Consider the following 23,117-nt stretch of genomic DNA (forward strand, 5'->3'; position numbering starts at 1 on the left):
TAAATAACAAGTCAACATTTGGCAATATTTTTTTTTCCATGTTACAAAAGAAAGCACACATAATATTTTAGAGTAGACTAAATGTGAATCAATGCTAGTTACTGTCACAAGATCCTCCACATACAGTACTTTTGAAGGCAGAAACATGGGAATATCTCCACTATTTAGTTGAATGTACAATTAATAGCACTGCAAACAACAACAACAACAACAATAACATCAACAACAACAATAAATGAGAAAGAGATCCTTGCCGTTTAATAGAAACCCATAAAGTATGCCAGCCAGTAAATTCATCTTACCAGTTCCCACTATGCAAACAAATTATGTAAATACATCACTGCTGATTTCTGATCACAAGTTTACTTCCAACTCTATTTACATCTTTTTTGTGCTTCCATTGGAAAGGTAGCCAGTGCAGTCTTAATGACAATCAGTCACAATGACAAGATTTATTCTACTCACAGGTAGATGATATTTAGCTTGTTATTCATTCATTAAACATTTGTCTGTTGACATGTTATCTGACCTTTGTATGTTGTGTGTTTGAATACTGCACTTTTTATTTGTTTTATGTTTCAGGTCTTTGCCTGTTATTGATTCATCTTGGTGAGTTTTCTTATATATTATTTCTGAAATCATTTCCTTGATTTTTACTTATCCAATCAATATACTGAATCATTTTGTTTAAAATTAGGTTCAGCCTATCAGCTTATATGTTACTTCACCAACTGGGCCCAGTACAGACCTGATCCTGTGAAGTATGTGCCTACCAATATTGATCCCTTCCTGTGCACACATCTGATCTATGCGTTCTCCATCATTAACTCTGCAAATCAGCTGGCCACCTACGAGTGGAACGATGAGACTCTCTACCAGTCATTCAATAGTCTGAAGCAAAGGTGAGGTTTTCCTTTATTGGAGACATGATATTATAGTCTGGGTTAAAAACTGACTTGCTAATCCTAGATACTAATTCATTTAACAGTAATCCAAGCTTGAAGACACTTTTGGCTGTTGGAGGATGGATTTTTGGTACAAAACAGTATGTATTGGTTTTTGGTTCAGCTGTAATGTTGTTAAATCTCTGCAAAAGTAAAAAGGACTGAACTGCATTCTCTGTGTCCAGATTCTCTATCATGGTGTCCACACAAGCAAACAGAAATACATTCATCCAGTCCTCCATCAGCTTTCTCAGAAATTATGGATTTGATGGACTGGATCTAGACTGGGAGTATCCTGGAGCCCACGGCAGTCCTCCAGAGGACAAGCAAAGATTCACTCTGCTCTGTCAGGTCAGTACATCACATCTTTATTCTCTATATTGCCATCATGCACTATAGTGTTATGCAGATAGCTAAAAGATTAAAGGTGTTCAAAATGAGGCTGGAAAGAAGGGCATCTCCTATCAATTTTTATCAGTCAAAATTTTAAGAAAGGTGTATGTCCAAAGGATTATCTGATATGAAATGTTATTTGAAAAAAATTAAATAAAATAAAAATAAATCCTATAAATAATCATGACTGTGCTTCAACTTGCTTCAGGGAATGTTGAACCTAATATTAGTCTGACTCATCTTGATGAAACCAACTTGATGAAGTTGATATAATAATAAGAATAATAAGAAAAATACTAATATTTAAAAACAAGTTATTGTTTTTAAAATTTAAGTAAAAAACAAAAAATAAGATAAAACAGCAACACTAAACAGTTATGCTGTCTTTTGAGTTCTCTTATAATTTCAAAATATTTCTTGGATTTATTTGATAATGCAAAATAAGTGTAATATAGGGCCAACTACATCCAGTATAAACTTTATAAGGTACAAGAACAATCCCATAGAACAGGGGTTCCCAAACTAGGGGTCACTTGATTTACAAATCAAGGGGTCCCAATTGACTCTCTTTTGTTTCATTCATTCATTTTTTTTTTTTTTTTTTTTTTTTTTTTTTTTTTTTTTTTTTTACAAATTAATATTAGAAATATTGATGAGAGATTTTGTGTACTATTGGGGTTGCAGAAAATGCATTATGCACATCTGGGGGTCATTTGCCCAAAAGGTTTGCAAACCCCTGGGATATTTTTGTTGGTTTCACAAAGGACTAATTATTTCCTGCTACAATTAAATATTTTGGGAAATGATTCTTGGGTAATTGTGGCACCTAGTATATGGTCATACAACAATTGTGTGCAATTGGCCAGATTACAACTTAACCACTGAGTGTTTTTACCTTTTTCTTTCATACTAGTACAGTTTTAATAAATGTGTGTTTTTGCCCTGTAGGAGCTTAGACAGGCCTATGAGGCTGAAAGCAGTGCGACAGGACGTCCCCGGCTTATGGTCACAGCTGCAGTAGCAGCTGGGAAATCAACTATAAATGGAGCATATGAAATTCCTCAGATTGCTCAGTAAGTTTTGTTGGATAACATGAAATAAATCGAGAGAACCATGTAACAGTTTTGATAGAATTTCAGAGGGTTTCAGTACCTGCAAAAATATCAAGAGAAAATATCCTAAATATAGTTGAACTGATCTAATATTTTTTATTATGAGAATGATAAAGCAATATTAGATTATCAATCATGTTTCTACTCATTTATACTCATCTTAAGATTGAAATGAGTACACATGCCAAGAAATATGTTTAATAATTTGATCATAATCTCATAATTCTATACTAAATATTAAATAAATATTCAGAAAATGTTCAATTGTTAAAAAAATATAATTTCACTTCATATTTTTGCAGCGCTCCAAATTGCTTTATCACGTATTTACATCTGTGTTTAAATGTTCTAATTGGGATAAGATTTACAGTGTCACTGATCTGGTTACTTTATTAATATGCAGGTACCTGGACTTCATTAGCGTGATGACCTATGACTTTCATGGGTCTTGGGAAAGTTTCACTGGCCACAACAGTCCTCTGTATCAATGGTCTCAGGAAACAGGGGATCAAATCTACCTTAATACTGTAAGACAAACTTTCTATAACTTCACTTATACCTGAGCTTGGCAATCAGAGATCTGCACGACAACATTTTGTTTCTGATTTTGCAGAATTATTCGATGACATACTGGAAGAATCAGGGTGCTCCAGTGGAGAAGCTGAGGATGGGTTTTGCTACGTATGGCAAAACGTTCCATCTGTCATCTACAGCGAGTGGCCTGGGAGCTCCAACAAGTGGCCCTGCTTCTGCTGGCACCTACACCAGAGAGGCAGGCGTCTGGTCTTATTATGAGGTTTGTACACCACTTAGGTGAGCCACGCGAACCCGTTTTTATTGTTTTATTAAGACTTACATATTTATTTTTATTTTAATTTTTTTAAAACAATTGTTTACAAGTGTTTACCCATACTTTAGATCCTTTTCTAAACTCTTTACACAGAAACACACCTACGTACATCACACATTTTGCCAAATAGTTAATTTTCTGCTCAAAACCACATTTTGTTCATTAAATACCAACTCTACATTTCAAAATGCAAAAAGCCTTTCTGTACACACACTAACTCTATCAAAACACAGCAAACCCAATATCTAATTATTCTCTCAAAATGCTAGCACGTTTTCTATCTGACAGGACCATTTAGTCAATCCTGCACAACGGCTATCAAAATACTAACAGTTGACTGCATTATATAAACTGCATTACTTGTCAGTTCAGTTCTACCTGCATACAGTAGACAATATGAAATCCATTGCTTTTTATCATTCAGTTTCCTTTCACTGTAAACCACTCATTTTTGGTTGAGTGTCGAATGTGTGCATTCTTGGCCACATACTATCTAAAAGTGACTTTATTGCTTTGCAGAAATATACAGAAGGTAAACCAGACTTGAATGGGCTGCAACCCATGTCCTGATATTTCCTTCTGCCTGTTCCCTTTCTGCTTCTGGCACTAGTTATTAGTGGAGGTCATCTAAAAACAAAAGAAAGCACTCCAATCTGGCATTTCTGCCGGGCCAAACCAGTACTCGTGATTGCAGCACACATTGTGATATTTGCTCCTCTCTGACACAACACCTCAACAGTGGCCCTTTTCCCAGTGATGTTTCTTCCCTGCTGATATTTTTTTTTTTTTACAGGTTAAACCTTGCTTCATCTACATGAATGATTTCATGCAGGGTTTGATTAGCCTCCAACTCCATGAGTCTCTGAAAGAAATCAAACACAGAATGTGTAAATGCTTTTCATTATGTCCTACTGTATGTATATGTAACCCACGTTAACATGTAGCGTCAACAAGAAATACTGGATAGACACATTACCTGAACATATTGGTGCGAGCCGAGCAATGTCCTCGCAACAACTCCGAGCAATGTTAGCCAGGCTGATGCTTTACACATATGTAAAATATCAGGTTGTCCTCTACAATTCTGTTCTGATTTTCTCTCATTATTATTGCATTGTCAGCAATGACTATTGCTACAATGGCATACGCTTGATCTTCACTGAGGACATTTCCTCTTCCCCGAGATGGAGGAAGATGCTGTGTCCTTTAGAGGAACATAAATACAATATATATATTTGCATTGGGACTGGTGGCCTACAGTTATTGTGGGACATAGCAACAGTAATGATAGAAGAAGCCCCTGTGAAATGCATTACATACCTGTTGGTTTGTTGAAAATTCCAGATAATGGAAGCCATGGTTGCCTGTCTGAGATTAGGCTGGACTCTTTCACTGGACTCTTTCATTAACCTCTTTCACCAATCTCTCTCAGTGGTAGACCATGGTTTATCACATGGTCTATGATGGAGGTTCTTATTTCATCAGTGACAACAGCTCTTACTCTCCTTTGAACACCACCACACATTCTTACTGCTCTCCCCCTACCTCTCCCTCTCCCTGGTTCAACTACTCCTCTTCCTGGTCCCTGGTACAACTATTCCTCTTCTTTGTCCAGACATTATTATTTCCCTCTCTGCTCCTCTGTGTTGTTATGTATTCACACTGAACAAAACCAATCCAAAAATCCCCTTTTTACTGTGTATGTACATGTAATGGAAAGAACAACTGGCTATGTAACTGATTAAGATTGGGATAATCTATTTCTCAATATTTCAATGATCTGTTAATTAAAAAATGCTTATCCGCTGCTTCAAGGTAGCCTTTGAGCTGCTATTGTTGCGAAGTAGAGGCTTTATGCAATATTTAGGTCTTCATTTCTGGCATGCTGTGTGAAAGCATTTGTAAATAAGACAAGAAAGATCCATGATTTTACTATAGGGTAAGCTTGTATAAAAAAACATTTAAGCATTTTAAAAATGAGTTAATTGACTGCATAGTGAAAACAACCTGAATTGTGTTAATGGTATGGTCCACAACAGATGGATGTTGTGCTAATTGTTTTTAGAGGTTTGAAAATGTGACTACAGATTGGACAAAAGGATGGTTATTTCCCATCAGATCTGCAGCTTCCTTCAAGGAACCAGCATACATTGGATCCAGGATCAAAAAGTACCATATGCCACGAAGGGGGATCAGTGGGTTGGCTTTGACACCAAGGACAGCTTTGACACAAAGGTTAAAAAAAAATCTGAATTATAACATTTTAATAATGAGATCAAAAATCAATTTGTTGTTATTTGTAGTAAAACTCTATTGGAATTGTACTTACACATCAACTTACACATTCCATGCTAAAAATAAGAAAAACTTAGACAACCCTACAAATAAGCTAATGATCCCACAGTACATTAAAGTGTGACTATTTACAATGTAATTGCTAATCAATAAAATGCAATACAAAAAAACAAACAAACAAACAAAAAATAAAAAAAACAACTATAGATCATATAGAGTGCTGAATGCCAGGGGAAAATAATGACTGCTGAAATGTGAGGAAGAGCATTAATGGAGAAACAGCAGATACCTAAATTCTATACAATTCATAGAGTGACCTTATTGTTCTTTTTATTTTTTTTATTTTTTAGGTGACCTATCTCAAAGATAATATGTATGGAGGGGCCTTTGTGTGGGCTCTTGATCTGGATGATTTTCGTGGACAGTTCTGTGGACTGGGAAGCTACCCTCTCATCAGCCAGCTCAAGAAACGCCTCAGCAGTTGTATATAAATTAATTACAATGCACCATTTTCAGCTACTGATATATTACTGATATTTTAACTCCATCTGTATTTATTACCTCATCTGCTCCTCTTCTTTCTCCTTTTGCTGCAGCTCCTACTGATCTTCCTGCTGCAGCTGGGTCAGTCCATCTCAAGTGGTCCAATAATAGTACAGTTGGCTGCTTGATCATTTTTATTTTTTCAATTTTTTTTTAATGAATATTTTTATGTAATGCCATTGCAAAACCACCAGGTTTAATATATATATATATATATATATATATATATATATATATATATATATATATATATATATATATATAATTTTGTTGGTCATTTCAACTACGATGGCCATCTTTTTTGGTTATACAGCATAATTTTCAGATGTACTTTTCTAGTAATCCTGAATACCTTGGTTTGCTGGTTAAGGTGTGTTTGATTATGGTTGGAGCTAAACTCTGCAGGACAGTGGACCTTAAGGGCTATCATGTTGGTGCAGGAGTACAGTTGGTACATGTTAGGATAAAGCAAATAACAGCTTTATCTTCACCTTTCCTCCGTCAGCCTTCAGCCATTCTTTTCTATGCTACTGCGTGGAAGTGGATTGCCTCAGAGCGTATACGGCCCCGGAGAGAGTCTAAATGAACACACTGGCAACCAGAGCAGTTCAGAGAGACTTCTGATTTATTGTAGAATAACAGAGGTTTATATACATATACAGAGGTACAAATAGCCGGGGTAGGCGTACTGCTGTGTGGAAATAATGTGGCAGTTAAACTGACTGTACACATCACAGACATGTCTGGAAAGTTCATGAGACAGAAATTAAACTATAATCAAAACATACTTATACATATCTGAGGGAGTAGAGAATAGAGAGTTTCCCACAGTACAAGTGAATAGATTTTATCCAAATATCTCATTACAGTGATCAGTTGCATGTTTTACATATGAACAATGTCATAAAACAGAGCTATGGCATTCTATCTCCGGTGATGAAAGCAGTAAGTGACTACAGCTCAGAAGAAAAGGGATTACTGTGTTCAAGGATAGGATGTGATGAACATCACATGTTCATTTGTAAAACACCCAGCTGAACATCCATATTTGGCTAAAATCTATTCACACATTCAGCATGATAGATCAGGGTTCTTGGAATCTGTCCTCTAATCTGCCCTAATCTAACACTCTAAGTGTTGTACAAGCTAACCAAAGTCTTCAGGATTACTAGAAAATTACAGCCAGGTAAATTTGGAGGATGGAGTTAAACTCTGCAGATTTGAAGATCTCTGTGATTGATCAGGCTTCACTGTTGCCAAAATAGACCATATTGGCTGGCAAGCATAAGCATATATGTGTGCATATATACAGCATACACAGTATATACAGTATATACAGTATATACAATATATATATATATATATAAATATATATATATATATATATATATATATATATATATATATATATATATACACACACACACATTTACCTTGTAATGTGCTCTAGAATTCTGTTTTCCAAGGCGCTAAGACCATCCTGAGCTGTGATATTGAGGTAAATAGATGTATAACCTAAATTTGGCAATAAGATGGCTGTCATATTGAAACCAAGGAAAACATGGTGGTTTTGCAATATCAATATGTAAAATTAAATTTTTTTTAAAAATTACAAATGGTCAAGCAAACTGTATTGGACCACTTGAGAGGGACTTCTGATTCTCCTGCTGCAGCTCCCACTGATCCTCCTGCTGCAGCTCCCACTGATCCTCCTGCTGCAGCTCCCACTGATCCTCCTGCTGCAGCTCCCACTGATCCTCCTGCTGCAGCTCCTACTGATCCTCCTGCTGCAGCTCCCACTGATCCTCCTGCTGCAGCTCCTACTGATCCTCCTGCTGCAGCTCCTACTGATTGATCCTCCTGCTGCAGCTCCTACTGATCCTCCTGCTGCAGCTCCCACTGATCCTCCTGCTGAAACTCCCACTGATCCTCCTGCTGCAGCTCCTAATGTTCCTCCTGCTGCAGCTCCTAATGAGCCCCCTGCTGAAACTGATGAAACTGATCCTCCTGCTGTAACTCCTACTGATAATCCTGCTGAAACTCCTGCTGTGTTATGAAGCATGCTGTGGGGTGCTACGTCACTTCATTTAAATTAAAACACTTAATGGAAATGGAGGAGCATGTTACATCACAGAGAACACATCCTCTAAATTATGGAATTTACATTAGAATGTAGCATGGCATAACTTCAAAAACATAACATCATTTCAAACGAGTAATATTTTGATTTGTAATCATTTGTGTGTGGGAATGTTAGAAAGTGTAAAAGCAGAGTGTCCCTAGTTAAATCATGCCAATTACCCACTAATTCACTGATTCCAGGCTCTGAAAGCTAAGATTCAACCCCAAAGCTTGTGAGTCGATTCTGTACACTGAAAATCAAACACTGCAAGCAAAATGTATTTATCATTGGAGTGTTTCAGTTAGCAAGACAACCCATGGATATTCATTTTGCCTTTATTTTGAATTTGTCAGATTTTGAATTTGGAAATGAACAAATCAGAAATTGAAATGCAGATACATACACTCACCATCCATTTTATAAAGAACACCTGTACACCAGCCATCTGGTACCAACAACCATGACAGTCATGGAGATCAAACTTTTACTACATTCTGATGTTAGCTGAAGCTATTGAACTGTAGCTGCATGATTATTTGTATTGCACTGCTGACAAATGATTGGCTGAAAACCTACAGAAAGCCTATAGAGCCAGTGCAACATTAAATACGTGAAAAGTGCAAGTCATCTTTTGTCAATAATAAATTTTTCTTGTTACAAAAGAAAGAACACATGACAATATTTTAGCATAGACTACATATGAATCATTGCTGATTACTGTTGCAAGATCCTCCACATATAATACTTTTTTAAGCAGAAATATGGGAATAGAAAAATGATACAGATTCTCAGCAACTTTGCTGAATGTACAATTAATAACATTGCCAAAAATGAAAAAAAGACAAAGAGATTCTTGCCCTTTAATTGAAAACCATAAAGTATGCCAGCCAGTAAGTTTATTGTACCAGTTCCCACTATGCAAACAGATTATGTAAATACAACATTGCTGATTGTACACTACAAAAAATCTATTTACTTCTTTTTCGTGCTTCCACTGGAAACTGCAGTCACAATGACAAGATTTATTCTACTCACAGGTAGATGATATTTAGCTTGTTATTCATTCATTAAACATTGTCTGTTGACATGTTATCTGACCTTTGTATGTTGTGTGTTTGAACACTGCACTTTTTATTTGTTTTATCTTTCAGGTCTTTGCCTGTTATTGATTCATCTTGGTGAGTTTTCTTATACATTATTTCAGAAATCATTTCCTTGGTTTTTACTTATCCAATCAATATACTGAAGCATTGTGTTTGAAATTTAGGTTCAGCCTATCAGCTTATATGCTATTTCACCAACTGGGCCCAGTACAGACCTGACCCTGTGAAGTATGTGCCTACCAATATTGATCCCTTCCTGTGCACACATCTGATCTACGCGTTCTCCATCATTAACTCTGCAAATCAGCTGGCCACCTACGAGTGGAACGATGAGACTCTCTACCAGTCATTCAATAGTCTGAAGCAAAGGTGAGGTTTTCTTCTGTTGATATTATATTATGGGTTAAAACTGATTTGCTAATCCTAGATACTAATTTATTTAACAGTAATCCAAGCTTGAAGACCCTTTTGACTGTTGGAGGATGGGACTGTGGTACAACTCAGTAAGTGTTTTTTTTTTTAATCTTTATTTAATTTTAATTTTTTTTTTCAAATATTGTTGAATCTCTGCAAAAGTAAAAAGGACTGAACTGCATTCTCTGTGTCCAGATTCTCTATCATGGTCTCCACACAAGCAAACAGAAATACATTCATCCAGTCCTCCATCATCTTTCTCAGAAATTATGGATTTGATGGACTGGATCTAGACTGGGAGTATCCTGGAGCCCGCGGCAGTCCTCCAGAGGACAAGCAAAGATTCACTCTGCTCTGTCAGGTCAGCACGTCGCATGCTTATTCCATATATTGCCATCATGCTTCACAGTGTTCTGCAGGTAGCTAAAAGATTAAAGGTGTTCATCTTGAAGTGCAAAACATGTGATTTATTGGCAGCTTATGTTTGAGACAAATGGGGTAAAATAAAATAAGAGGGAATGGTGTCTCATCAATTTCCATCAAATTTCATGATAAGAACGGATGTATGCCTGTTGTCTATAAAATATACTACTACTACTACTACTACTACTACTACTAATAATAATAATAATAATAAAGATTTTAGGGGTATATTGAACCTAATTGATGGGTGAGTTAAGCCTTTATTTGACCTACAGTGGAGATATTGACCTTTTACTTTCTTTGTTTTAAATATTTCAAAATTCTGAAACCTTCTGTTTAGTTCCAATTGGAGTTTTCAACCCCACTGTCTGTCTTCAAGCAAACAGCTGAACATAATCAGAAATAATTTGTTTCTATAATTAACTTTATCTTTCTACTAGTTTGTTAACTTTATTGACATTATTAAACTAAGCATGTGATTTTTTTAAAAAGTGATCATTACAACCAACTTGACAATGTTTAGTAATATTTTAATGCATTAAGTACAAAAAAAGTACATAAATAACAACATTTCAAAAGAAAACGCAGTGAACATCTATTCTGGCTTTTGGATTCTCTTATAATTTCATTATAAATCAAACCATTTGTTGAATTTATAGGATAATTGTCAAGTATATTAATAGTAGCTCTAGCTACTATTTTCTTGAAAAAGGCATATCCCACAGAATTTTTTTTGGTTGTTGTTCTTCCACAATGGAAGAATCATTTCTACCATAACAAACCTTTCACATAATGTAGAGCCTTTTTGAGTCAATGTTGGGAAATTATTATTCAGTTTAATGTGGCACCAACACCATGGTTGAATAATCATACTGTACATTAACAGTGTTTTTTCCTTATTTTGCTCATGTTGTTAAAGTGAAGCTCCAGGGCATTGTAAATGTGACTAATCATTGTATATGCTCATGATTAAGATGATGATCCATCCATCCATTCATTTTCTATACCACTTATCCTACTGGGTTGTGGGGAACCTGGAGCCTATCCCTGGGAGGATGGGGCATAAGGCGGGGTATACACTAAATGGGGTGCCAATCCATCGCAGGGCACAATCACATCCACACACCCATTCATACACTACAGACACTTTGGATATGCCGATCAGCCTACCATGTATGTCTTTGGAATGGGGGAGGAAACTAGAGTACCAGGAGGTTACCCCCAAAGTACATGTAGTACATGCAAACTCCTCATGCAACAGGGCTGCGATGGGAATCAAACCCACAACCCTGGAGGTGAACGTGCTAACCACTAAGCCACCATGCGCCTATGATGATGATCAGTTTATTATTATTATTATTATTATTATTATTATTATTATGAATGCCATTCTAAAATGCTATAACATAGTTCGGAGCATGTCATTGGAGTAAGGTCTGATCAGGTCAGCCAGATTTTTGATGTGATGTATAAGGTTGTTCATTATTATTACCTACCACTTTCCCCATATATTTCACACCATCAAAGCCTCATTGAAATGATGGGTACTTGCCTAATACTGTATATGGTCATATGACAGTTGTGTACAGTTGCCTAGATTACAACTTACCCACTCAGGCTTTTTTCCCTGTTGTCTTTAGTTTTAATAAATGTCTGATAGTTTTAATAAATGTGTGTTTTTTGCTCTGTAGGAGCTTCGACAGGCCTATGAGGCTGAAAGCAGTGCTACAGGACGTCCCCGGCTTATGGTCACAGCTGCAGTGGCTGCTGGGAAATCACCTATTGATGCTGGATATGAAATTGCTGAGATTGCCAAGTACGCTATGCTAGATAAGCTGACTACACAATTGTTATTTAGGCCCTGATAAATAAAATCATAGAATTGAAGGGGGGTGTACGGCCTTTTCCCATAACTGTGTAAAAATTTTAGCCTGTTTCTACACATTTATTCATGTTTAAAACTGTTTTGTTCTAGTTGTAGATTTCTTGAAGTAAATGCATTAAATAAGCAAAATTACCTGTTAATAGAAAAAGATACTTTTAATCTTGAAGACAAAAAGAGTCAAGAGGTTTATAATGTGTTTAATCATGATTTCATAATGAGATATGTTAGATAAATCTTCATGTAGTTTCATGTAGTTCACAACAGTTTGCGGAAGACCCACATATGCGTGTGAAGGTCCATTGTCCACATACTTTTGGTCATATAGTGTATCTTTGCAGTGATGCAAATTGCTTTAGATAGTAGTTTATTTGTCTATAAAGAACAAAATGAAAACAATGTTCTAATTGGGATAAGATTTACAATGTCACTGATTTGGTTACTTTATTAATATGCAGGTACCTGGACTTCATTAGCGTGATGACCTATGACTTTCATGGGTCTTGGGAAAGTTTCACTGGTCACAACAGTCCTCTCTACCAATGGTCTCAGGAAAAAGGGGATCAAATCTACCGTAATATTGTAAAGACAAACTTTCTATAACTTCACTGATTCACAATTTCACTACAATCATACCTGAGCTTTGCAATAAGAGATCTGCACGACAACATTTTGTTTCTGATTTTGCAGAATTATTCGATGACATACTGGAAGAATCAGGGTGCTCCAGTGGAGAAGCTGAGGATGGGTTTTGCTACGTATGGCAAAACGTTCCAACTGTCATCTACAGCGAGTGGCCTGGGAGCTCCAACAAGTGGACCTGCTTCTGCTGGCACCTACACCAGAGAGGCAGGCGTCTGGTCTTATTATGAGGTTTGTACACCACTTAGGTGAGCCACACAAAACTCACTTTTTTTTTCTTTATACATACATACATACATACATACATACATACATATATGTTTATATATATATACACACACACACTTGAACTTGACTTGAACTAGCATTGAATGGTTATTTCCAATCAGATCTGCACCTTCCTTCAAGGAACCAGCATACAATGGATCCAGGATCAAAAAGTACCCTATGCCACGAAGGGGGGTCAGTGGGTTGGCTTTGACACCAAGGAGAGCTTTGACACAAAGGTATGAAATCTGTATTATGACATTTCAAGAGTGAGGTCAAATGTCAATTTGTTGCCATTTGTAGTAAACACATGTACTTACGCATCACCTTACACAAGCTTAACTTAAGAACCTACACATGGGTGATTCCACCAGGACATTGTGATGTGAGTACATACCATATTAAATGTGCAAGTGTGTGTGTGTGTGTGTGTGTGTGTGTGTGTGTGTGCAACAGCAGCTACCTAATTTCTGTACAGTTCCTAGAGAGACCTTGTCTGTTTTAGGTGACCTATCTCAAAGATAATAATTTTGGAGGGGCCTTTGTGTGGTCTCTTGATCTGGATGATTTTAGTGGCCAGATTTGCGGACTGGGAAAATACCCTCTCATCAGCGAGCTCAAGAAACTGCTAAGCAATGGTATTTAAATTAATTACAGTGTATTGTCACCTCTAATAGTATTGATTATAATATGAATACCACAAAGTTTGCAATCTCATCTGCTCATTCTATCCCTCTTCCTGTTACAGTTCCTATTACATATACTGCTGAAGCTCCTCCTGCTCCTCTTCCTGATATAGATCCACAGTGATATTGTGCAGCCATGAAAGATGATATCTAGCCAAATCCTTTTGATGATAAATCTTTCATCCAGTGTGCTGTTGGGAAAATATTTGCATGTCCCAGCCGTGCTGGCACCATCTTCAACAAGAGCTGCCAGTGCTGCAACTGGCCATAAAACTGCCACAGGTTGTTACACATGATGTAACATAATTTAAATGACATTTGCAACAGATTAACAAAATATCTGAACAGTTATTTGAGCATGGCTTCACTGGCTTTATACATACTTACTTATGATTGGTATTTTTATTTATTTATATAGTATGGGATCTAAAAATGTTATATATTAGACAAGTTAAAATGCTCTTTACTGTCAGAAACCCAGTTCTGTATATAAATAGTGTTGTGAATGTCTTGCAGTGTCCAATATTTACTTTCAGTCACATTTCTACATGGTTTTCCTAAGTGTATTATACAACATAATTATGTTGTATATGATCAAATTCTCCACCTTCTGCATATATAGAACCACTTCTGAATATACTTTCACATGAAATTCCAGCTCTGGTGTAAACAAAACTCACTATAAAGAGAGCAGAATAGTTGCACAATACACTGACCTTTATGCCACAAGTTTCCAGGGATTTTGGGAACAGCCATTGCTTTAATGTGGCCTTCATAGGACGTGGGTGTGCTTAATTTTGGTCCCATCTTTTATCTATCATACTAAAAGAGAATTTAAATAGCTCTATTGTTTAGTACAGACATATACATACATACATACATACACACACACACACACACACACACACACACACACAATTATGTATTTAAAAAAAATTGGAAGACATTTTTCTAAAAAAATATTTAATTTTCTCTATGTATGGAAACTTTGGGACACCCTGTAAATAGTACACAACACACACACAGGGAAATTTAAACTATATTTAAAGATTGATTACAATAAAACAACCTTAAAACAACCAAAAAATGGTTTTCACAACCATAAGAAACATTCATTTCTTTTATATTCTAACACTAAAAAAGTAATTGTATACATAACATTTCATCAAATAACAATTAGTTTCGATAACAAGCCTTCACAGCCAATGTAACACTAAAGACATGCAATGTGCATATCATTTAGTAATAATAGGTTGGTTTTTTTTAAATATCTGCTAGTCATTGTCACAAGATCCTTCAGACACTTTTGTAGGCAGAAGTACAGGAAGAGAAAAACCAGACAGGGCAGCTTTGTTGACTGTACAATTAATCAACCACAAACTATTGAATAAAAATCAACAATGCAAATAAAATTCCAAAGAATAAAGAGGTCATAAAGTAAAGCCAGCGAGTAAGTTCATTTTTTTACCAGTGCCCATGAGGCAAACAGATTATGCAAATATAAGACTGCTGATTGGTTACTGTTCACAGGTTCATGTATAATGCTATAATAAAAATATCTCCACCTGAAAGGTAGCCAGTGTAAAACTGCCACCACTATGACCAGACTTATTCTACTCACAGGTAGTGATCTTGTTATTCATTAATGTTATTTATTAACACAGCACTTGTGTTTAACAGTTGTATTTTTCATTTCACTTTTCAGGCATTTGCCTGTTATATATTCATTTTGGTGAGTTTTCTCTTTGCACTATTTTTGAAGTAATTCCCATGTTTTTATTTTCTCAAATCAGATCAAATCACCTGATGCATTTTGTTGGAAATTTAGGTTCAGCCTATCAGCTTATATGTTACTTCACCAACTGGGCCCAGTACAGACCTGACCCTGTGAAGTATGTGCCTGCCAATATTGATCCCTTCCTGTGCACACATCTGATCTACGCGTTCTCCATCATTAACTCTGCAAATCAGCTGGCCACCTACGAGTGGAACGATGAGACTCTCTACCAGTCATTCAATAGTCTGAAGCAAAGGTGAGGTTTTCTTCTTCTGGGTAAATTATTTTATACTCTGCGTTAAAACGAATTTGCTAATGCTAGATGATAATTAATTTAACAGTAACCCAAGCTTGAAGACACTTTTGGCTGTTGGAGGATGGAATTTTGGTTCAACTCAGTAAGTGTTTTTCCATGGTTCTGCTGTAAAATATTTTTAAAAGCAAAAAAGTACAGAACTGCATCCTCTATATCCAGATTCTCTACCGTGGTGTCCACCAAAGCAAACAGAAATACATTCATCCAGTCCTCCATAAGCTTTCTCAGAAAGTATGGATTTGATGGCCTGGATCTAGACTGGGAGTATCCGGGAGCCCGCGGCAGTCCTCCAGGGGACAAGAGAAGATTCACACTGCTCTGCAAGGTGAGCCTGTTTCTCATGTTTATCATAAATATTATCCTCATATCGGGAGCACAATGGCTTATTGGTTAGCACATTCGCCTCACACCTCCAGGGTTGAAGGTTCGATTCCTGACATGACCCTGTGTGTGTGGAGTTTGCATGTTCTCCCGGGTACTCCAGGTTTCCTCCCCCAGTCCAAAGAGGTAGGCTGACTGGCATGTCCAAAGTGTCCGTAGTGTATGAATGGGTGTCTGAATGTGTATGTGATTGTGCCCTGTGATGGATTGGCACCCCGTCCAGGGTGTACCCCACCTTGTGCCCCATGCTGCCTGTGATAGGCACCCTGAAAATGGTTGGATGGATTATCTGCATATTCTACAGTGCTGTTGTGACCCAAACTACAATTATGCTACTCCCTATATATACACACAACAGATTTCAATATGTAGTCAATTCTCCCAAAAAGTAAACCTACATTCACAAACCAGGTGGGAAAATATAGGTACATCCCTCCTACTTCCACAATCCTTAAGAGAGTAATTAGAAGACAGGTGTTACTAATGAAATACACAAGATTAATTAATCATCAAGAAGTGTGACAACTTCTAGAAAATCTGAACTTTTGGTAGTTCATTCCAAGAAGAAAGAACATGATCCATGACCTCAGAGAAGCAATTGTTGCTGCTCATCTATCTGGGAATGGTTATAATGCAAACAATTTGAAATTCACCATTCTAAACTAAGAAGGACTGTTTACAAATGGAGAGCCTTGAAGACAGTTGGATGTGTTTTGCAGTCACTGGACCTAGTAAACTTGCAGTAATTGAGACATCGATAACTCCGCTTTATACCAGAAAATTCCAGAGACAACTGTGAGACCATATGTCCAGCATCTTAAGCTGGGCTGAAATTAAATCAAGCAAAGGACAATGATCTCAAGAACATCAGCAATTTTACATCCGAATGGCTAAAGAGGAAAGAAGTCAAGGTGCTGGAATGGCCAAGTCAAAGTTCAGACTTCAACCCCATTGAGAAGATCTTAGGAGAGCTGTGCTTAACATCAATTAACTGAAGTAATATTTTACAGAAGAGTGGGCCAAAATAATGTAAGAGACTCATAAAAAGTTATTGTTGCTAAAGGTGGTTCTTAATGTTATTGAATTATACTGAATTATGGTGTGGACTTATTTTTCCCACCTAGTTTCTGAATTTGGATTTAATTTTTGGAAAAATGATTACATGTTGAAAACGGTTGTGTTTTCTTGTTGTCACCTGAGGTTATTTGTTTGTTTATAGAAGGTTGGTAAGGACCACATACATATGTAATGAACTCACTGGTACTGTAAAATCTTATGAGACAGAATATACAATGCTGTAATTAGGGAGAAACGGCTGTTCATGTAAAAAAGAAAATGGAGATATTGACACAATGACAATTCTTCAAAGAAGGTTACAAATCGGTTCCCAACACAGCACAGCAACTTGTCATTTCTACTAAGGAAACAGACAAACAAATTAGCACAAAAAAAAAGCCAACACAAATAAATAAGATGATACACACTCCCAGTACTCAGCGCATACATGATGCATTGACTAGGACACACAAATGAACAGATGGCTGGAATCACACTTGCCACAGTTTACTAGGATGTAGCCCTGTAGGAGTATGGGAATGGCATGTCCAATAAAAAGGTATGTAATTTTGTCACCATATAAAACTATTAAAGTGATACTTCAGGGATGCAGCACTCTGTAACAATAAGAATAATATTAATAATGGTAAAATACCAAGATCACAAAAACAGTGTTAACATTCTGACCTCAAAAGCACATTGCTGTGTTATACACAAGATCAAAGGCACAGGCTAACTTATAATTTTCCATGAGACTCACACTAGTCTCAGATATTATACTGAAATAGTAAACTCAGTAGTTTGATAAGAAAAGAGAGAAAAAATTAATGTACTACTACTGGCATCAATCAAATTAAAGTTATTCACTTCCTTCACAAAGAGCTTGCACCTGACAATCCCAGCCTGGCTTACAGTGCTGGACCCCTGGAGAATTATTCATGTATAAATCCAGGGAATTGGTTTGTTAAAAAAAACAATTGGGGAAAATTGATACACTGGAATTTAGTGACACTATCAAACATATACTGTACATATCAAATGCACAGTCTACAGTACATTACATTTTCAATCATTTCACCAAAGGTATGTAACAAATTTGACCTTAACCTAACTTAATTTAACCTACCATATCATGTTACCATGTGCCCAATTGTGTTTGCAGAGAAGAGCACAAACGCTGTAAAAAGTATAGCCATTGGCTACACTCAAAATGTTTACTTACCCACTGAATCTTTTTACCTCGTTCTGTGCTAATGGCATAGTGTTAATAAATGTGTGTTTTTGCCCCACAGGAGCTTCTCGACGCCTATGTGGCTGAAAGCCGTGCGACAGGACGTCCCCGACTTATGGTCACGGCTGCAGTGGCTGCTGGGAAATCAACTATAGATGCTGCATATGAAATTCCTCAGATTTCCCAGTAAGTTATGTTGGGTATGGGTAACATAAAAGAAATTAGGTAGTGTCAAACTCAGTACTAACAGATTTGATGGATTTTAAGAGAATTACAATACCTGCAGAATGTATCAGGTGAAAATTTCATCTTAAATCGTTGAACTGCTCTAATATTTTACATTATTAGGCATGATAAAGCTATATATGCATATTTAGCCTATTTCTACATATTTATTGCAATGTAAAGCTTGCATATTTTTTTGTCCTAGTAGCAGATAATGTTGCCCATATCTAAAAATAAATGCGGAAAAGAATCAAAATTACCTGCCAGTAAATTACCTGCCAGAAATTAGTAAAACTGTGACAAAATATGCTTTAATAATTTCTTATCATAATCTAATAATGATCTGTATGAGATAAATGTTTAGAATATGGTCAACATTTTTTTAAATGTCATTTTTGCAGTCCTGTCAACTGCTTTAAAAAGCACTTATATCTGTCATGTTTAAATTGAGATAGATTTACAGTGTCACTGATCTGGTTACTTTATTAATATGCAGGTACCTGGACTTCATTAGCGTGATGACCTATGACTTTCATGGGACTTGGGAAAGTTTCACTGGCCACAACAGTCCTCTCTACCAATGGTCTCAGGAAACAGGAAATCAAATTTACCTTAATTCTGTAAGACAAAGTTTCTATAACTTCACTTATACCTGAACTTCACAATAAGAGATCTGCACAACAACATTTTGTTTCTGATTTTGCAGAATTATTCGATGACGTACTGGAAGAATCAGGGTGCTCCAGTGGAGAAGCTGATGATGGGTTTTGCTACGTATGGCAGAACGTTCCAACTGTCATCTACAGCGAGTGGCCTGGGAGCTCCAACAAGTGGCCCTGCTTCTGCTGGCACCTACACCAGAGAGGCAGGCGTCTGGTCTTATTATGAGGTTTGTACACAGCTCACTGTACATGAGCCAAACAAACTTCACTGTGTTGTTCTAAGAGACTTGATGAACTAGCAGTGAATATTTCTTTCCAATCAGATCTGCACCTTCCTTCAAGGAACCAGCATACAATGGATCCAGGATCAAAAAGTACCCTATGCCACGAAGGGGGGTCAGTGGGTTGGCTTTGACACCAAGGAGAGCTTTGACACAAAGGTAAGTAATCTGAATTATGACATTTCATGAGAGAGATCAAGACTTAATTTACTGCCATTAGTAGTAAATATCTATTGATATTTGTATTTTCACATCATCTTACATATACAGTGTACCACAAAAAAATGTGCAAAAGTTCAATCCTGCATACAGCATTAGACTCTGTACTGCTTTGAATTACTTTCAGTATTGACAAATTGCAGAGAGCATATATAATGAAGAAACATCAGCTTAACTTATTTCTGTATAGATCATAGAGTGACCTTACTGATTGCTTTTCTGTTTCAGGTGACCTACCTCAAAGATAATAATTTTGGAGGGGCCTTTGTCTGGGCTCTTGATCTGGATGATTTTACTGGACAGTTCTGTGGACTGGGAAGCTATCCTCTCATCAGCGAGCTCAAGACATTGCTAAAGAATGGTGTATAAATGTATGAGAATGCGCCATCATCAGTTACTCATATGTTACTCATAATATGAATCTCTCTGAATTTACATCCTCCTCTGTTCCTTTTTACCATCCTCATGCTGCAGCTCTTATTTCATTATATCCATATTTTATTTCTCTTTCTTTAAAAAAATATTAAAACAGATAATCGAAAATGCTCACTAACTTTACTAGCATTGATCTTTTCTAATCAAATTTAATTGTGATTGGTATTATCTGTTGGGCTTGAAAACTACTATGTTATCTTTGAGAAATGTTCTTTATTGTTAGTTGTATTAGTCCAGGTTTACCAATATTTATGGTAATAAATAGAATAAATCACAATTTTATTCCTGGGATCAAAACCACAGGCTTACACTATGTATTGATTCAGTTTGAATGCATAAAATTGTTTTTGAAAAACACAACCCAAGCAATTCTTTACAGTCTCAGAGGTCTAAAAAGACCAGCAGGAGAGTTCATTAATTTTCACAGAAGTGGGAGAACGATCAGATACTACTGAATCTGATGCTGAATCAGTGTCATATGGAGGAGTTGCTAGTTTCCTTGATGCATATCAATGCAAGGCCAAACACTCTCCAAAATCTCTTACTCAATAGCTTTAACACTTTAAATGTTCAATAATGTTGATAAAGCTTAGCAACATACTAAATAATCTCTATATATTGTTGTAGTGTGAAATGCTGAAATGTTTCCTTGTCTCCTTCATTAACATATTTAAAGCATGGTGGCAGAATACTACCACATTATGTATGAAGTGGTTTTTAAAGCACAGTGCAGGTTCTGGAATTCAAGCTGTGCATTCAGATATAATCTTTTTATAACATCCTGTGTAGTATTTTAAGCAACACAGCTTATTTGAAAAGACACATCATCAACTTGCTCCTTGGTTTGAAGACATTATTTGGCCTTCAAACATTGATCACAATTATTTTGAAACAGAGACAATAACGAAATGCAAGATTATATTATATAAGCTGGAATCACGCAATAAGCACCATGATATTCAATATTTGTGATAAATTTTTGACCAATTAAATCAATAATTTTATGATCTGCGACGCCTACTTCGATAAAAAGGTGCAGGCTATTTGTTGATTGCTAGAATAGTGAAGGCTACAGCAGGGGGAAGCCCCACAGTTATGGAACAACCTCCCATTTAGTGTTTGGGATTCAGACACAGTCTCAGTGTTTAAGTCCAGGCTGAAATCATATTTGTTTAGTCAAGCTTTTTTCAAACAGCTTTTGTCTTAGATAAAGGAGCCGGTCTAGAGGGCTCACAGGCCTAGAATGTTGTGGTGAACTGGGATGTTTGGATGCTCTCAGGCCAGATTCAGACTCATATGTAAAGTCTACAAGCGCCTGAGGGGATTTTTTTAGCAATTAAAACCACCAAGTAAGTTTAAACTGTGCAGTGTTGAAGTAGTTAATTAGCCAATAGTAATTCCTGTTTTTGAATAATTTGCTGGAACATTCTCACCTGTTTCTGCATTAAAACTAAACTAAACATTTCCACAACACAACAAACAGCAGTCACCCGCATCAGATCTGTCCAATACAAATGCTATTAACACAAACAGAGATCAGAGGGTCAATCTATTTAATTAATTTTCCCACATCAGAGAAGAATCACCAATCAAATCTCCTCTGAAGATTTTTCACAAAGCATTGAGCTTACAAAGGGTGGTGCAATCAGCTGGGCACACTATCCACACTGAGCTCCCTGACCTGTAGGTCAGCAGCATCTACAGCAGGCAGTGCTGGACCGAGGCCAGGAAGATACTGAACTATCCGAACATGGACTCTTCTCTCTGTTGTGGTCAGGGAAGCATGATTCTGCTCTCTGAAGGCCAACACATAGAAAATTGAAAAGGAGCTTCTTCCAACTGGCCATTTGGGTCTTGAACCAGGATAACACCTAGGACTAGACTTTGGATTTGTTTGCACAACCATTTACCATGTATTTATAAATATTTATTATATGTGTTCGTTATTTCACTGCTACTACCTCAGCCTGATGTTGCACAGCATTATATTGTACATATAACTGCACACCACTGTACTTTATTCCACATATAATCCTTACTTTTTCCTGCCATCTATCCTTTATATTCTTTATATTAATTTTTAAAATATTTTTCTTGTATGCAATAATCTACTTGTATGCAAGCAAATTCTGGGAGACTGGAGCATACCTGGACAGAATGCCAACCCATCGCAGGGCACAATCGATTACACTCACATACCCATTCCCACACTACAGACAATTTAGAGATGCCAATCAATCTACAACACACGTCTTTTGACTGGGGGACAAAACCGTAGTACCTGGATGAAAGGAATGCACATGGGTGTGAGGGTATATATATATATATATATATATATATATATATATATATATATATATATATATATATATATATATATATATATATATACACACACACACACACACACACACACACACATATACAGTTGTTGAAACACCCTCTTTCAGTTCTATTTTTTAGTTATCAGGGTCTAAATAACAATTGTGTGGTACTCACAAACTTCTATACACTAACAAATAACCTCAGTTGACAACAAAAAACAACTGTTTTCATTCAGAAACCAGGTAGGAAAAAATAAGTACACTCTTCCTACTTTCACAGTTATTAAGAGAGTAATTAGCAGCCAGTTACTAATAAAATGCACAAGTTTAGTTAATCATCAAGAAGTGTGAATACCTCTATAAAAACAGAACTTTTGGCAGTTTGGTGTTCTGGAACATTCCCGTGTTCATCTACATCATGCCAGGAAAGGACAATCATGATTTCTATACATTTTCCATTAAATTGTGTGATGTAATGAGCATTAAGTGTCGTATAACGCTCTCCCTCTGTCTAGATACCGGGATAGATGACTA

General features: G+C 36.5%; 3 protein-coding genes across 6 annotated transcripts; all 3 read left to right on the plus strand.

Annotated features, from left to right (window-relative positions):
* Nucleotides 1–391: 391 nt before the first annotated feature.
* On the plus strand, nt 392–6,323 carry LOC108275619 (acidic mammalian chitinase-like). The gene is made up of 11 exons (XM_017486525.3): nt 392–467; nt 583–609; nt 698–902; nt 989–1,045; nt 1,130–1,295; nt 2,286–2,410; nt 2,853–2,976; nt 3,063–3,245; nt 5,418–5,534; nt 5,945–6,077; nt 6,191–6,323. Exons 1-11 carry the CDS (start codon nt 443–445, stop codon nt 6,292–6,294), a joined length of 1,266 nt encoding a protein of 421 aa, XP_017342014.2. The 5' UTR covers nt 392–442; the 3' UTR covers nt 6,295–6,323.
* A 2,671-nt stretch (nt 6,324–8,994) lies between these two features.
* Nucleotides 8,995–14,186, plus strand: LOC108276065 (acidic mammalian chitinase). Of its 3 annotated transcripts, none has more exons than XM_017487378.3 (11): nt 8,995–9,296; nt 9,411–9,437; nt 9,527–9,731; nt 9,809–9,865; nt 9,972–10,137; nt 11,891–12,015; nt 12,540–12,663; nt 12,772–12,954; nt 13,113–13,229; nt 13,564–13,628; nt 13,739–14,186. In XM_017487378.3, the coding sequence occupies exons 1-11, from the start codon at nt 9,140–9,142 to the stop codon at nt 13,758–13,760; spliced, it is 1,248 nt and encodes a 415-aa protein (XP_017342867.1). In that variant the 5' UTR covers nt 8,995–9,139; the 3' UTR covers nt 13,761–14,186. The 3 variants fall into 3 exon arrangements, with proteins under 3 accessions (XP_017342867.1, XP_053542056.1, XP_017342866.1); XM_017487377.3 differs by having other exon boundaries at nt 9,002–9,296; nt 13,496–13,628; XM_053686081.1 differs by lacking the exon at nt 9,809–9,865 and having other exon boundaries at nt 8,997–9,296; nt 9,527–9,590; nt 10,041–10,137; nt 13,496–13,628.
* LOC108276066 (acidic mammalian chitinase) lies at nt 13,820–20,373 on the plus strand. Of its 2 annotated transcripts, XM_017487381.3 has the most exons (11): nt 13,822–13,958; nt 15,207–15,299; nt 15,382–15,408; nt 15,505–15,709; nt 15,795–15,851; nt 15,929–16,094; nt 18,499–18,623; nt 19,159–19,282; nt 19,369–19,551; nt 19,648–19,764; nt 20,053–20,373. In XM_017487381.3, the coding sequence occupies exons 2-11, from the start codon at nt 15,275–15,277 to the stop codon at nt 20,191–20,193; spliced, it is 1,170 nt and encodes a 389-aa protein (XP_017342870.1). In that variant the 5' UTR covers nt 13,822–13,958; nt 15,207–15,274; the 3' UTR covers nt 20,194–20,373. The 2 variants fall into 2 exon arrangements, with proteins under 2 accessions (XP_053542057.1, XP_017342870.1); XM_053686082.1 differs by lacking the exon at nt 15,207–15,299 and having other exon boundaries at nt 13,820–13,958.
* The last annotated feature ends 2,744 nt before the right edge of the window (nt 20,374–23,117 follow it).

Source organism: Ictalurus punctatus, chromosome 15, assembly GCF_001660625.3.
Source record: "Ictalurus punctatus breed USDA103 chromosome 15, Coco_2.0, whole genome shotgun sequence".
NCBI classification, from domain to species: Eukaryota; Metazoa; Chordata; class Actinopteri; order Siluriformes; family Ictaluridae; genus Ictalurus; species Ictalurus punctatus.

Coding starts and splice junctions, on each gene's coding strand:
- LOC108275619 (XM_017486525.3), top strand. CDS start 443: ATGACAAGATTTATTCTACTCACAG. Junction 1,296..2,285: donor GATTCACTCTGCTCTGTCAG/GTCAGTACATCA, acceptor TTTGCCCTGTAG/GAGCTTAGACAGGCCTATGA. Junction 2,977..3,062: donor ATCAAATCTACCTTAATACT/GTAAGACAAACT, acceptor CTGATTTTGCAG/AATTATTCGATGACATACTG.
- LOC108276065 (XM_017487377.3), top strand. CDS start 9,140: ATGCCAGCCAGTAAGTTTATTGTACCAGTTCCCACTATGCAAACAGAT. Junction 9,297..9,410: donor AAGATTTATTCTACTCACAG/GTAGATGATATT, acceptor TTTATCTTTCAG/GTCTTTGCCTGTTATTGATT. Junction 9,732..9,808: donor TTCAATAGTCTGAAGCAAAG/GTGAGGTTTTCT, acceptor TTTATTTAACAG/TAATCCAAGCTTGAAGACCC.
- LOC108276066 (XM_053686082.1), top strand. CDS start 13,820: ATGATATCTAGCCAAATCCTTTTGATGATAAATCTTTCATCCAGTGTG. Junction 15,852..15,928: donor TGGAATTTTGGTTCAACTCA/GTAAGTGTTTTT, acceptor CTCTATATCCAG/ATTCTCTACCGTGGTGTCCA. Junction 18,624..19,158: donor GAAATTCCTCAGATTTCCCA/GTAAGTTATGTT, acceptor ATTAATATGCAG/GTACCTGGACTTCATTAGCG.